The sequence below is a fragment of the Dermacentor variabilis genome, chromosome 1, assembly GCF_050947875.1.
Source record: "Dermacentor variabilis isolate Ectoservices chromosome 1, ASM5094787v1, whole genome shotgun sequence".
In the NCBI taxonomy this organism is placed as follows: domain Eukaryota; kingdom Metazoa; phylum Arthropoda; class Arachnida; order Ixodida; family Ixodidae; genus Dermacentor; species Dermacentor variabilis.
The window spans coordinates 148,741,284-148,757,480 of NC_134568.1; the positions used below are offsets into that span (position 1 = coordinate 148,741,284).

A 16,197-nucleotide genomic window follows, 5' to 3' on the forward strand; every position below is an offset into this window, starting at 1 on the left:
GGCATATCTCAGTGGGAGCAAAATAGAGATACACACAGAGACTTCGATGTGCCTTAATACTAAATATGATTTTTCTTTAAGGCTCAGTAGATCTTATAAAATTTGTATGTGACCAACAGCACCATTCCTCCACTTAGGTAGAACTGCTTGAAGAGGCGTACATCCCTTGCATGACTAATCATAATCAGAAATAACATAATGAATATTTGCTAATCCTTTGCTAAATTTGCTAGTCCCCCACTACAGCATGCCTCATAATCAGATTGTTGTTTGGCACATAAAACCCAAGAATTTAATTTTTAACTTTGGTGTTTGTGTGTGTGTGGGAAGGTGGGGGGGAGGGCACTTTTTAGGAAAGATAGGTGGACTACAAGTGCATTTTGGAGCACTTTTGTGATGTATACCTCAAAACTAGTGCTAGTTTGACATGTATTTATTACTACCTTGCTTCGATTCTGCAATTGCAACATTGCCCTAAAGTGAATAATCTTACAATAATTAGTGAAATATTGTTAATCAATTTATTGAACATTGTGATTTATTATGACACTATTGGCTACCTCTTTAAGTAGTCAAACTAAAGTGACAAAATAGCAATATCTGCCAGACACATTAAAAAAAATTATAACTAGAATCGAAGCACTTGTTTGTCAGTAGGTTAGCCTAATTTCTTTGAAGCTTTCCATTAAATGGACTGTATCCCAAGTGGTTCTTTCTCAGGTAAAGTCTTAAGCAATAATTATAGTTATTGTTATCATTATTATTGTTGCTTGCATGTGTTTAAATATTTGCAGGCCCCTGTCTTCAATGTGATTACTTTGAGTTGACGAACTTTTTTTTACTTGTTACATGCTTAATGGGCATTTGTTTTGATGAAGTAAAAAGCCATTGCATAAATATAATTCAGCCGCATCTGTTTTTGGGTTCATGTGTAATTATTTATGTTTTTCGCTACATCCTTTGCTTTTACTTTTGCAGCATTAACTTTACTCCATCATGCCGAAAGAATACAAGAGGATAAGCCATATTTCATGCAATACTGCCCTCATGTAATTTCCATTATAGATATCTCGTAATGACTAAAAGTAGTAGTTTTATTAAATTTTGCACCTTAATATACATGAATACTCATACTTATGTGTGGTATTAAGATTGATGTATGAGGTATTCTTTTTGATTTCCATATTTTTTTCTTAATATTGTCCTTATCTTCTTCATAACCAAGGTGCGGAATTTCCTCTTATCTTCTAGGCACAAGACATGTCAGAAAGTGAAGTGGTCATCCAATTTGCATTCCAGTGTGCTCTGACAGTGCTGTCAATTGCTTGCCCATGTGCTTTAGGCCTTGCCACACCAACTGCAGTGATGGTAGGAACTGGGGTTGGTGCCACAAACGGCATTCTTATTAAAGGGGCTGAGCCACTGGAAGCCGTTTGCAAGGTACTTCCTTTGTGATTTGACTATCGAGTGACCTTGTTTGGTTGCAGCTTTGAGTAGGTTTGGTTAATCCGCCTTTTGCGATGCATTGTGGCACCATCGTGCAGTGGCCCCGAGAAACAATTTGGCAGGCGCGGCTGCACGCTGCGACAGCCGCCCCACGTGACACTGGCGACCAAACAAGCAGCGTGTGAGAGAAGACCGAAGCAACATGTACGCGCCGTCATATTTTGTCATCGTCAGCTAGCCATTGAGCCCGCTGGTGAATGCTTTGTACCCGGAGGTTTCTTCAGCGTGACAAACGGCTGGAAGAAGAGCTTCGACAACGCTTTGCAAGCTCCTCCTTGGCCTGAAACCGCTGCAGCTGTGGCGTAAAGTGAATAAGTAATGAAACAGCATGAGTACGCACAAAAACGCATGACTCGAATTGGGCATGAGGTGTAGTTCTCAGGGCGAATATCACATTTCAGCATTGCATGTCTTGCTTTATGGTGTGCCATGTGCTAAGCGTACATACATACACAGGCAGTGGGGAGGCCAACAGAATAGCAAGTTGCATACGTTATTTACCCACATAAAATGTGTGTACATCTACAAAAATGGCAAAAAATAGTCAGAATGAACAAAATCGGCGATACCCCGTTTGTGGGGTGCCTGTCTTCCTCTTAGAATGTGCCTCGGTACGAACGTAGCGGTCGACCGCGTCCATTTTTTTAAACTGGTGCGTGTACACAAACAGTGTCGGTATTGTCACGTAGTACTGACAGCAAAGAACACAGTAGCAATATTGTGAATGACAAAGCTATATTTTATTGACTGAACCTGTGCCCGCAAAAACAGTCTACACTTAAAGCACGACGATAGCGGCGAACACAGTAGGCGATCGTCAAAATCTGATCAGCTGGTCAAGCGCGTCAGCTTTTATACACAAGCCATCGAACGTTCGAGAATAATCGCTGGTGCCTACGTGTCTTCCAGAAAGTTGTACACCATTAGCATCGCGCATACATGCAATCAGATTACACAAGGTTCGGCGATAACAGCGGATAGAACGATCAATAACATTCGAGAAACTTCCAATACATGCGTGTGCGTCCCGCGCTGAGCGATAGCATTTGTTTGACGGTGAAGAGCGGCCACCTCAAAAAATACCAACAAGTACACGTGTCAGTATGAAGTCCAGATGTCTGGGCGACAGCGAAGGCACTCCTGCATTGCGTCAGTTACACAGTAAGACACGCCACTCGACTCCAGAAGATGCCGCACAGGAAAATGAGCCTTAGTGCATGCCGTGCTATATCCTGATTCACTAAACGAATGTAAAAGCCTTCTGCAAGTAAATATTACTTTACTTGGTGCCAATAAGAACGACGAAACGACAACTAGCAACAGTTGCTAACTAGCACTATCAGCTACTTAGAGTTACTTAGCTGTTTACAACATCAGCCCGGCAGTGCAGATGAGCTTGGCTCCGACAGATAACTAAGCCGACATCACGAGAATTCGCTGAGCGTTTATAAAGCTGCAAGTGTGCGCGATGTGAAGTTGCGAAATGACGGCATTCTAGCGACGGACGCAGAGACGATAGAAAAAAAAACAAACTTCGCAACCAGGTCACGCGAGCTCAGAGATTGTTTGTTTCGCTAGCTGAAACATACATTTGCGCCTTCGTCGAGATTAGTCGTACGAGTCAGTAATGATAAAAACAGAGAGGTAAACTGCATATGCCGATACATACCTGTCACAAAGTGCAGCCCTAATCCAAGCATCACGGCACTGTCGATCGCACTTTACCGACGGAAAATCCGCATTGCCCTGCTGGGATGGCTATGGCAGGTGCAGCCGTAAATGAGACACGACATTGGCATTGCACCAAATTTTGATGGCAATAATGTTCGAAAGGCGTTTCGTGCGCGCGGCAGCGAGAATGGCAAAGCTCACAAGTGAGTGAAAGAACTTTATTGGAGTTCCGGCAAGGATGCTAACTCGTCACGCCCCCGCGTAGTCCTTCGTCGGGTCTGGCAGGTCTAGCCCACCGACCTGGTTACGGCCACGCCGGAAAGCCAGGATTTGCTTGTCTAGAGCAGGGCTACACAAACGCGAGTCCCGCTCCTCCTTGCTGAACTTGGGGTATCTTGACCCACTCTCCCGGAGCATATGTGCTAGAGTGGAGGTCTGCCCGCCAGACGGGCAAGTGTCATTGCGATATACGTCGAGGTAAACCGTGTAGAACGGCAAGACACTGACAAGTGCAGCGCATGCCATGGCCGTACTACTCCATTCACTCGGAGGAGAGAGTCGAGTCTGGCCGTGCGCCTGCCAAATTGCTTCGGTTGTCAGCCGCTAGGGTGCTGCGCATGCGCAGTTCAGCATCGCAAAAGGCGGATTAAGCCAAGTGGTCAAATATATTAATTGTACTCTTTTGATTAACTATACTTTCCTATTTCGTTTTTTTAAATGAGCCTTCATTCTGTAGGATGTACACATGGGTGCTTGGTTGTTGCACTTACTGGATTTTGTTTTCTGGTTGAAAATATCTCTTCCTTCTTTATGATGCCTTTCCTGAAGACACCACAAGCTCTGAAGTAGCATAACTCTGTGTTATGCTACTTTTCAGAGTGTATATCATTAGTGGGTTTGCTGCTTAAGTTGTCAGGCGATGTAGAAGAAAATCCTGGACTGGTAAGGGAAGCAATGATTGCAAATGTCATCCAGAACCAGAAGGAGATCCTGTCGAAACTCACTGAGGTTCAGACAAATCAGGCTAGCTCTGAAACGAGAATGCTTGAAATGTAAAATCGACTTCTCGCAATTTAACAGAAGCTACAAAGCTTTGATGACACTCAGCTCAGGCTTACAAACGTTGAAGCGCTTGTTGACAGGTGGGATGAAAGCACGAAGAGCCTTGTTAGACAGGTTGATGATTTCGACAACCATTCTAGAAGAAATAATTTAATAATTAGAGGCATGCAAGAAGGTGCGCAGGAGAACAATGTAGCACTGATGAAGAAAGTCAATGAAGAATTTTTTAGAGAAATCCTGAAAGTGCAAGTAAGCTCCATTGAAAGAATTCACAGGCTCGGAAAGAAAACACCTGGTAGAAACCGCCCAATTATCTTTCAGCTAGCGGACTTCAGGAAGAAAGCAAAGATTTTGAGCAATTGTACGAAGTTTAAAGATACAGAGATAAGCATTATGGAAGATTACTCCAAACATGTAGTGGAAGTTAGGAAGAAACTGTGGGACTCGTGTGCCGAGGAAAGAAAAGAAGGTCGTAGGGCCAAACTTGTCTTTGATAAACTGAAAATGAATAATATATTGTATGGGTGGGATGAGGATAAAAAGGTGAGGTACCAAATTTCGAGGGTAATTGAAACTGGCAACTGACATCAACAAGGTAAACAGGATGGTTTTAAAATTATAAACATAAATGCGTGGAGCATAATAAACAAAACCGATGCATCGGAAGTTGTGGTCTTGGAACATGAACCTGACGTTATTGTGACGCCGAAGTTGTGCCAATTGGTTACAAAGCATCTAGAAGGGATCGAGGAGGAAGAGGTGGAGGAGTAGCCATATTGGTTAAGCAAAGCATATTGTGTACTACCCTCTAACAATCGGATAGTATCGAAGCTGTATGGACTAAAACTAAGCTTGCTGATCGAACAGTTTACATTGGAGGTGTATATATGGCCCCAAATACTTCACCTGATGGAATGAACAGCCTAAGGGAATTTACGGAAAGAAATTTTTGAGAAGGAGACAATATCATTCTCCTTGGCGACCTTAACTTACCAGGAATTAGTTGGAGCTCATCCTCACCCGGGGAGGTAGATGTGGCTAGTTGCAAACAGCTTTTGGACTTGGCGTTCTCTTATGATTTAGAGCAAATTGTAGGAGAACACACCAGACTATGTGATACAACTTCATCTATTTTGGATCTTATTTTAGTGTTGCATGGGTTGGTAGGGCTTTTGACGGACTGCCATGTAGAGGACGGAATATCAGGCCACAAGATTTCAATAGCTACTTTCAGTATGTCTCCATCCCCCTCACTGGGTAAGCCAAAGAAAAGAGTTTGGAATTTTCAATCTGCGGATGATGCGAGTGTCGTAGACTATCTCAAAAGCTCCTTTGATGAATTTATCTACTTGTATCAATTGGATGTGAGCACTGATGATTTATGGAATTTCTTCTACAGTGTAGTAACTCATTACATGGATAAATTTCTTCCCAAGAAGAATAAAAAATGCGGAAAGACAAATCCTTGGATGAACCGAAAAATCATCCAGGCAAAATGGAAAATTAAAAGAAAACGGAAAGCATGTTCTCAAAATAGGTATACAGATGACGAAACTTCAATTCTAAAAATGAGGCAAGAATTGAAGCGGCTAATTAAGGAGGCAAAAGACCAATTTTACAATGTAACATTGAAGAAATTCCTCTCAGAAGCACCGGCTAAGTTTTGGCAATATGTCAATCCGCCGAATAAGCAGTGCTGTTCTCATCCCAAAATTAATGATGCTGAAAGGGCTGATCAATTTAATATTTTCTTTTCGTCGGTTTATACAAAGGATGATGATGCAGTGCCTAGCGTATGAGAATTATCTGCCCTCCCTCCCATTTCGAATACTGAGATAACTGAGGAAGGTGTTTTAAACTTATTGCTCAATATAATTACTAAAAAGATCCCTGGACCAGATGATATTCCTAATGAATTCTTAGTGAGGTATGCTGAATGGTTTTCTAAGTTCCTTACAAAAATATTTAATTCCTCAGTATTGAATTGTTCTTTCCCTACCGCATGGAAACTAGTGAGAATAGTACCAGTTCATAAAACCAGGAACACTTCAGACATTAGCAATTACCAACCAATTTCCCTCACAAGTACATGCTCAACTCCTGGAACACATCATATCCAAACACTTGTCACAATACCTTGAAATGTATAACTTGTTATCCCCTGTGCAGCATGGATTCCTTAAAGGACTATCTACGATCACTCAATTAGGTTGAATTGGTTCATGACACTTCACAAACGATAAATTCCCGTGGACAGATGGACCTCATTTATTTGGATTTTGCCAAAGCATTCGATAAAGTTTCCCACTCCAAACTTTTGTTCAAAATTAATACTGTGTTTAAGAATCCTAACCTCACAAAGTGGTTTACCTCGTACTTACAGTGCCATCAGCAGTAAGTATGTTCAAATAAACGTGCATAGGTCCAGCCTTCTACCGGTGTTATCTGGAGTACCTCATGGAAGTGTCCTAAGACCTCTTCCATTTGTTATTTTCAATAATGACCTGCCACACCACATTTCTGTTCCAATAAGACTATTCGCTGATGACGGTGTTGTTTATAATAATATAGAATCTTCCTGGGACCAAATTAAATTGCAATGCAGCCTTGAAAACATTATGAAATGGTGTTCTGACTGGCAAATGGTTATAAATCCAACTAAATCAGTAAGCATGTCTATTACAAGAAAAAAGAAGATCCTGCAATTTCCTTATACTATACATGACAACAAGCTTAAAAAGGTAGAGGAGCACAAATATTTGGGATTATTATTTAGAAGTGACTTAAGCTGGAATAGACATGTAGAGGAAGTAAGTAAGAAGGCAAATAATGCGCTTTGGAGCCCAAGGCTAAATATACATAGAGCAACCTCTGAAGTTAAAAACTTGGCCTATAGAACACTGGTCAGACCAATAATTGAGTACGCGAAAATTGTATGGCATCCTTACACAGAGAAAAATCGTAAGAAACTGGAAAGGATTCAGAGGTTAGCTTCTTGATTCATCTTCAACAAATATGGTCGACTTCACTTCCCTTCAAAACTATGTCAGCCTGCCAATCTTTCCAATTTACAATTAAGGACTAAGTATGATAGGCTGAAGTTCCTGTTCCTTATTATCCATAATGAAATAAAAATTAATAGGACGGACTATTTTGAAATTTCTACTAATGTATCTTCTAGACATTGCCACAGCATGCATATTTACCCTCCTGTAACCCGTAATGACACATTTAAATATAGCTTCTTTCCCAGAGCAATAAAAGAGGTGAATGTGCTTCCTGATTTCGTAGTTCAGTCTACCTCTTTTAATAATTTTCTCTGTAATTTGCATGCCGTTATTTATTCAGAGAGTGCGATGCGTTAATCATCTGACTTTGTAAATAATCTGATTTTATGATTTTGTTATTATCTGTGTATGTTGTTCTAATTTTACATGCCTCAAGGGGTATCGATTGGTTATTCTGCTTGCTTTATTTATATGCACTGCAATTTCTTTTTTGTACATTGTATTCAGATGTATTGTATGCCCTGCCTGAATCACATGTGTTGACATTGCTTGTTTTATTTATTTTTTTCTCCACTCATGTAATGGCCCTAAAGAAAAGGCTGACAGTATCGATAAAGAAAGAAAAAAGAAAGAAAGACGCAGAGCTATTATGAACTTTCATGTGCAAGATTGTAGTTCTTTTGCTGACTTGCCTGGTTTGTCAGTGCTGCAGTTATTACAAATGGGCTTTGAGTTGAAAATGTTAATACATACTATAAGCCAATTAAAAGTTAGTTTTTTACTAAATTAATGTGTTTTTTTAATTGACGCATGTAAGTCACACAACCAGCTCAAACTGACATTGCAATACACTGCAATGTGTTGCTAGCGTCTTCCTTTTCTCCTTTGTCTGCTGGTGCTAAAATGCACTCTTAACAGTTTTGCAGTTTCTCACTTTATGAAATTTTATTAAACTTTCAGAACCAAACATTTAACAAAACAAAGCTGTCTGTGTTTATTCTTAGGCTGGCTTTTTATATCACTGCATGACTTATAATAGTTACAAATTTAAATTGGCATGTTCAGGCTGGTTATTGTTAAGGGCTGCTAACAAGCAGATTGATCACATGTAGCAGGAGGGTGTGTGTTGTGCATATGACAAAATGCATCTGCTAAAATTGTTTGCCATTGTTAAGCTCATGCTTGAGTATTCTTCACAGGTGAAGTGCTTTGCATTTGACAAAACTGGCACAATTACAAAGGGGACACCTGTTTTGGTGTATGCTGGTCTCGTGACACATGTTAAGGCCCTAACACTAAATGCCCTGATGGCCATTGTGGGGACTGCTGAGGCAAGTAGTGAGCACCCAATTGCTAAAGCCATCACGGATTATGCTAAGCAGGTGAGAGACATTATTTGTCACTTTAGGTGGCACATTTTCTTATTTGGCACAACGGTGTATTATGTGGCACGAGGTTCCAGAATGCTTGGTATACTAGAATGGTTCTGAAATGCCACAATGGAGCTGGGATATTGCAGCAACATCATCTTTAAAGCAACCAATGATGTTATATTGTTGTTGCCATAAGCTACAGAGGACAAGGAAAACACTTGTGGGGCACATAGAAAATCTAGCACCAGTACACCTGGTAGAGCCTTAGTTGATGTGATACACAGTGGCATCACTAGGGGGGTAGGATTGACCCGTGTGCAGCTCGGCAGTGAAGGGGGGGGAATGACAAATAATTATTTGTCAGAGAAGCAGGAAAGCACCAGGGCGACTTTCACTAAGCGGAACAGTGGCACTATGCACTGACTACAGAAAACAAAAATGTGAAATTTGTGGGAGGGTGCCCTTAGCAGAGCTTAATGACTTAGTGTGCTTGAAAATGTGGTGTTAAAACAAAATGTTTTCCAGATACACCTACTTAGCACTTGTTGTAGTTGGTGTAGAAATACTTCTCCACTGGGGCCGACTGCATTGGCTGATAGAGATTTGTGCTTTAGTTTTCTTATGGAAGCTCCTTTAAAATACCCCACGTTCCACTGAGACTGTCGTCTTCTTCGCCCAGTTGCCTGCTGTTTCTGGCTTATCTTCATTTTCCTCTCTTTTCAAGTTTTATTCTTCAAGGTTGGCCACTGCCCTTAGTGCTGTTTACCTTATTGACGCCACTGGTGATACAGTAAAACTGTTTACCTGTGTAAAGATTTCTGCATGTGTAGATTTCTAAATACACTGAAATCTGAAAGATACTAAGATACTGAATTTAAAAGAGTTATATGCTGTTACACTGTGGACTTCAATATGGCCTCAAGAAATCTGCTGTGTGTCTGTTACATTTTTTAAAGTGTTGGCCCTGATTTAACACCTTTATTTCAACTAAATACATTATGCATGAGAAGAGGTACCTTGTAAGTAACAAGTACATGAGTAAGGGTGGGGGGAGAGGTAGGAAATGGACTAGGAAGGGAGCTTGTCAATCAAAATCTCTCCATTTCTACCCTGCCCTTCTGCCAGGCACATAGCTGACTAAAATTTAATTACCTGATATAAGTAACATTCATGTTTTCATATAAATAATGAGAACTACGTATAGTATGAGATGGCACATACATGCCCCATCTCATTCCCTCTATTGTCAGTGTCTGCTGGTTCTGTATGTATGTGCAGTATCCTACCGACTAGCCCATAGAATTATGTTAGTTGCTTGGAATGTACGTGTCAATTTAAAAGAAAACATCCAATTTCTCATAAATCGTCATTAGTGATGGGCATGCTTAGTAATGACCTATATTGTGATTTTCAAATGTTAACTGCATGAAGTTCTGTGAATTCTTTCCCGGGGAATTGAAATTACACGCTAAAAAATTATGCATGGCTCTGCTATCGCAAAGGCCAGAGACCAGCGGAGCTGGGGGAAAGCCAGTAAAGTAATGCCAAACCGCAGCGGAGCTGGGCTTCCCCCAGCTCCGCTGGTCTCTGGTGTTTGCGATAGCAGAGCCACGCATAATTTTTTTTCCACTGCGAGAAAGAGGACCGCTGATGCGAGCGCGTGGGTTTTTATTGGAGAGCAGTGACGTCAGACCACCTGCGTCCCCGCCACACTGCTCCTTTGCCCCCGCTAGGCTCCACCTACCCTCGCCGCGTCGCTATGTTGCACGATGCTATTTTTATACTCTGCTTTCACTCTCTCTTAGATCTCTCTCCCCCAGCTTGACGTTTGCGCATTCGTTGTCGCGCGGTACCGCCAAGGGACACTGCCAAGCCAGCTGTGGACGAAGGCGACGACGAATGCGTGAGCGCCGTGCCTCTCCGTCTCCCCTGCTAGGCTCCACCCACCCTCGCTGCGTCGCTATGCTACGCGATGCTATTTTTATACTCTGCTTTCACTCTCTCTCAGCTCTCTCCCCCTGGCTTGGCAAAGCTGCGGACATCAAGAGAAACCCAGCGAGGCTCTAACAGCTCCACCCTAAAAAAAGTTTACAGCCTTTGAGGCATACTTTGTCTCCAAACAATAATCATTTGTCTTGCTTGAGTTTCCTTTCTTAAAAACTCTGCAAACACAGCGTTTTCAAGAAAGGACTTTCGAGAATGCTCTGTCATCCTGATAACGTACATGCTGTTTGTGACCTGGTAGTACTGGGTGTCGTGTCCAGGGTTAAAGAAAGAAAAGGCATGCAAGATAGATGATGGTTATGGTTTGAGGACAAGCTAAGCCCCAAAGGGTGCAAACTTTTTTACAGTGTACATATATTACTACAACCAGCATTATATTACCCCATTGTGCCATGTTGAAATCTAATTTCAGTACCTTAGATGCTGCTTTACATGCTTGATTTAACTTTCCATATTGCTCTCTTTTCCTGGTGTGTAACAGTTATTGCAGACAGAGATTCTTGGAAGCTGTGAAGGCTTTGAGGCAATCTCAGGCTTTGGTCTGTCTTGCAAAGTTGGAAATGTGGCCAGCATTTTAAAGAATGCACCAAAGTATGCAGATGAACGGGATTCTTACTGTGTAGAAATTCAGTACATTGGAGAAGTGAATCAAGAAGGAAGTGAGCAAGGTGCGTCAATTTTTTTTTTCAGACAAGTGCATACGCAGATTTTAATTTCAGTGATAGCTTTTCTTCATCTCATTGCTAAAAACTTTAGGCATTGTTTTTTCATTGCAGAGGAAATCAAAGCTTACTTATGAATAAGGAGGATGACGGAGTTGAAAGTGCAGTTAAAGACATCTGAGAGTTAATTGTCTGAACTGCGAACAACCCTGGTGTATGGGCCTGCTAGTCACAGTTAAGCTGAACATCAGTTATGGCCTACCTTAAGTCATGCACAGTTACAAAGAAAAGCTAATTGCATCTATATGTGAAGTTGCCATGATTAATGCAATAACATTAGTTCATGTAAACTTGAGTAGTTGCAGTAGGCCATAAATAAGCTTAACTGTTATTAGCACTTCCATGTAACTGAAGTATGTATGTGCTATTACTTGTACATGAGCTGGAGTCAGTGATAATTGAAAACAGTAAAATAAGTTGTGCTCTGTTCTGCCCTGCCCTCCTCCCTTCTAATGGCCTCAGAGACTTGTGGCATGGTAGCAACTGTGTAAGTTTGTTTTCAACTGTTGCTGCTTATACTGTTGCACTAGCGTTTCTGGCAGCCTTAAGGTTAATATTTCTGATTCAGCTGCCAAGTGCATGCCCAATTCTGTAGATTCTGTTAAGCAAGACCTCTCCAATTTTTGCTGTCATTCTCACACACAATGACCTAATTTAGGAACAGTTAGCATTTTGTAAACCACGATCTATGCAAAATTTTAAACTGAAATTTAGATCATTGAAAATTAAATACTGTTTATTGTAACAGCATTAAAAAACAAAAGTAATGGGACCCTTTAGTATGCTATAGGCTTTATCATTCTCATGATCTCTTGACTTTTGCTTATTACAGTATGTAAAGAGATTCATTTTGGCCTAGGATTAATCAAATCAATACGCATATCTGTTTGACTGCTTGGCTATCATTATGTCAAATTGTGTTAATCTTGTGTTATAATTAATTGCGTCGAAGAAGTGGACTTCTGTGTACTCTTTTTGTGGTGTTTTAGTTCTGATTAACCGTTTTTGTTGAAATCGTTGCACTCTGTTGAGGTTTGCTACTCAAAGTGGGTAGTATTGGTAACTGAGCCCACATTATTTATTGATAGATGTAATTATTTAATTTTAGTCAATAACACAAATGGCTAGTTACAACATTTTAGGTGTGTGTATTCTGCCCTGGCATATATATATAATTTTTGTGGTTTGCAGAAAAATGGGACAATACATATGACGTCCTTGTGGGCAACCGAGAATGGATGCAGAAGAACTCTGTTGAAGTGTTTTCTTCTGTTGACAGCTTGATGGCCAATAGAGAAATGCTGGGGCAGACAGTTATATTGTGTGCCATAAATGGTAAAACTATCTATCATTTTGTTGTTACACATTAACAGAAATTGTATTTATGCCACATGGGTTTCATTGTACGGCAAGTGTTATAGTAAGCTGTATGCCTAGTATAAGTTTCTACTCATCATGAGGCACCCGTTTGCCATTCAGGCATTACTTTTTTTATTGAAGGTGGGAAATATGTAATTATTAGAATTGTGCATCTTGCACATGTGCTTATAGTCTTATGGTAATGGTCAAATGTTTATCATCATACATCATACAAAACTAAATATGTTTTGCGGGATTGACATGATTACTATAAGAAGGTTGTGACAAAATGGTCATTAAGTCTTGGTTAAAAGTATGAGGGCGAATGAGAACGTCTTTGCACCTATTTTTCTTTAGCCACATTATGGCTGTAAATGTGAAGTCAACTTATCCATTCCCAGCGGTAGACCCTTCTTGGACCATCCTGGCCTTATCTGCGAGTAGCTCAGTTATTGAAGGTGGCGGCTGTGCTTCACACGTCCACGGTGCATGAGCAACGAAGTGTGATCCCTTTTCTATGGAGTAAAGGAGTAATGCCCATCGAAATCCGCAGTGAAATGCAGCCCACATATGGAGAAAGGTGTCTAACTTTGAAAAGCAGGAGGGGGGGGGGGTTGTGAGTTTGCAAAAGGCCGCGAAGACTTGCATGATAATGAGCGTTCAGGGAGCCCGTGTGCATCACTGACTGATGACAACGTGGCGCAGGGGCATTTCAAATTTAGTGCTGCGACGGGACGAATGTCTGAACCGGTGTGGGGACTATGTGGAAAAATGGTGTAAGGTACATAGAATAGTACATATATTTGTAATTACCTGTATGTACCTTAGGTTGGCCAATAAAAATAGGGGCAAATACTTTCCGATTCACCCTTTTACTAAAGACCTCTTGAATACAGAGTGAAAGAAAAAAAAAAAAAAACTATGGGTTTTAACCTTTCCCGGTGTACACTCTTTGGCATTAATAGGCTTGTGAGCTTGTTCTCGACTCATTATCAGCATTTTGGTAATTGCTGCAATTTTTAAATTACCAAGCTGATTTAGCAAGGTTGATGTTTAGAGCACTGTAGATTGTACATTATCAGCTTTATGAAGCTCCACTGACAATATTTGAATGGAACTTGAAGAAAGCAGTTGATACTCATGAAAAATGCCAATAGAGTATCGAAATGTGTCATAAAGACTCTCAAATACATTTCCTAATATTTTATTTATTTATGTAGTTATTTATTTATTTATTTATTTATTTATTTTCTTAATGGTGCCCAAGAACAGCTTTACGCCTTAATATTGGTGCACTTGTGTTACACAAAGAACATAAAAACGAAAAACAAAACAGTATATCTCAAACAACAGTGGTTCAAAGTGCAACAAAAAATTGAATTATTCAGAGACAGAAGTAAGATAATAAGCAAATAGTAGAACTGAATATATCAAGATCATCACGCAAGTTATTTTGTTGTGCTACAAGGCGTGTTATAGCGTTAGAGGTGCAAGAGGAATTCACGTAGAAAATGGTAGGATTACGCAGGTTAGGGCGAGGCACGCAGGAGGTTACAGCTGACCGTAACCACGGACAGGAGAAGTGGTTGTGAATTAGCTTATACAAAAATAAGTAATCACAGTATTTCCAGCTTATTTCTAGGGGTCTAATATTAAACATGCGCAGTACACGCTCATAGGCATAAAATACACAGCATCCGTGAAATCGACCGTACAGGATACAAATGGAAACATTGCTGAACACATTCAATTTTTGCAACATTGGTTAAATTAATACAGTTCCATACAACAGAACTAAACTCTAACTTCGAGAGGGCAAAAGAAGAATACAAGAGAATAACGCAGTTCACATTTGTAAACTTTTTAGTCATCTATGATATGAGGCCTAACTTTCTGTAGGATACATTAACGATGCTTGAAACGTGTTCTTCGAAAGTTAGCCAGGAGTCAACCGATATACCTAAGTTGCTCATACAACTTGCTCTTTCAAAGGAATGTTGTCAAGTGAGTATTCACGTAGTAAAGGGCAGATTTTACGATTAAAGGAAACAACAAGTGTCTTAGTTGGATTAATGCGCAATAAATTGGAAGCACACCACTCTGCAACAAAATTAACATCTTCTTGTAATAATTCACAGTCCTGCTCTGATTCTATTGCACGATAAAGCTTAATATAATCAGCGTATAAAAGGAGACGCGAATAATGAAAACATTCTTCAAGTTTATTAACAAAGATATTGAAAAATAATGGGCCTAAGATCGACCCTTGCGGAACACCGGAAGTTGATTCATAAGGTAAAGAGTGCTTAGCACCAACGTGAACATAATTTAACCGAGTTGACAGGTAGTCTTTAATAAGCGTGCATAAGCTAGTACTAACGCCAACTCAAGAGTTTATGGATAAGAAGATCATGAGAAACAACATCAAATGCTTTTGACAAGTTGAACTATACGGTGTCTAACTGCCTTCGGTTAACAACAGTGGGTCCTGCAGCATCAAGAAAAGAAACAAGGTTTGTATCCACAGACCTACCATGAACAAAGCCATGTTGGTATACACTAATCTTATGCTTAAAGAAAAACAACAGATGTGTAAACATAGCTATTTCAAACACTTTTGCAAATTGACAAGAGTGACATCGGGCGATAATTTTTTATGTTGCTCATGCTGCCACTTTTATGAACCGGCACAACTATTGCATTCTTCCGACAAGAAGAAAAGACACTTGTACGGAAAGCAAGAATAAAGATGTGCATAAGGAGAGGAACAAAAATAGAAGAACAGCCTTTGATAACAAAACTTGGTATGCGGTTGTAAGCAAGAGAATCCTTTGGTTTCAACTTACTTTTGGCTGCCGCAATATCATGTTCTGTAAAACTTGAAATGTTGAAGTGGTCACTGAAGCTATCCTGACAGTCACCAGAGCTAGGAGCATGAGCTGTATTTAGGAAAACTGAGGGAAAATGTTCAGCAAATGCATTGGTGATATTATCGCAGTTTCTAAGAATGCCACAAGATGGATGATTTATGACATTAATCTCAGGCCACTCAGAACTGTAATCATTTACATAGGACCAGAAACGTTTTGGGTCGCATTTTATGTGCTCTTTGGCAAACTTAACGCATGCATCACTATCTCTGCACATTGCGCATTTCACCTGGCTTTGCAAGACACTAAATTTTTCGTACTGCTCCGATGATTCTGTTTTCTTGAACTTCCTATGGCACCTTAGCTTTTTACAGATAGACCACGTAATTCCTTAGAAAACCACGTAGGATGGCGAGTAGGACGAAACTCTTTGCAGGGAATGGAGGCTCCCAAAGCACATTTCACATCATCAGTAAGGATGCTAACTGCTTTGTTGACATCTGTGGCATGGCATGGTACAATTCAAACCAGTCGGCATCATTCAAGTAGTGGTAAAGACCTAGATAGTCACCGCTTGGAAAAACAAATGAGCAAACAGGCTCCCTCAACACGTGAATTGCCT

General features: G+C 40.4%; 1 protein-coding gene across 2 annotated transcripts in view; it reads left to right on the forward strand.

The window, feature by feature from the left end:
- LOC142586201 (copper-transporting ATPase 2-like) overlaps positions 1-16,197 on the forward strand; it is a 118,957-nt gene that overhangs the window by 64,337 nt on the left and 38,423 nt on the right. The window contains exons 13-16 of one of the 2 annotated variants that reach the window (XM_075697455.1): positions 1,252-1,440; positions 8,447-8,629; positions 11,106-11,292; positions 12,538-12,681. In XM_075697455.1, coding sequence (XP_075553570.1) covers positions 1,252-1,440; positions 8,447-8,629; positions 11,106-11,292; positions 12,538-12,681 — 703 coding nt within the window. The remainder of the gene's footprint in view (positions 1-1,251; positions 1,441-8,446; positions 8,630-11,105; positions 11,293-12,537; positions 12,682-16,197) is intronic. The other variant, XM_075697459.1, reaches the window with a different exon arrangement.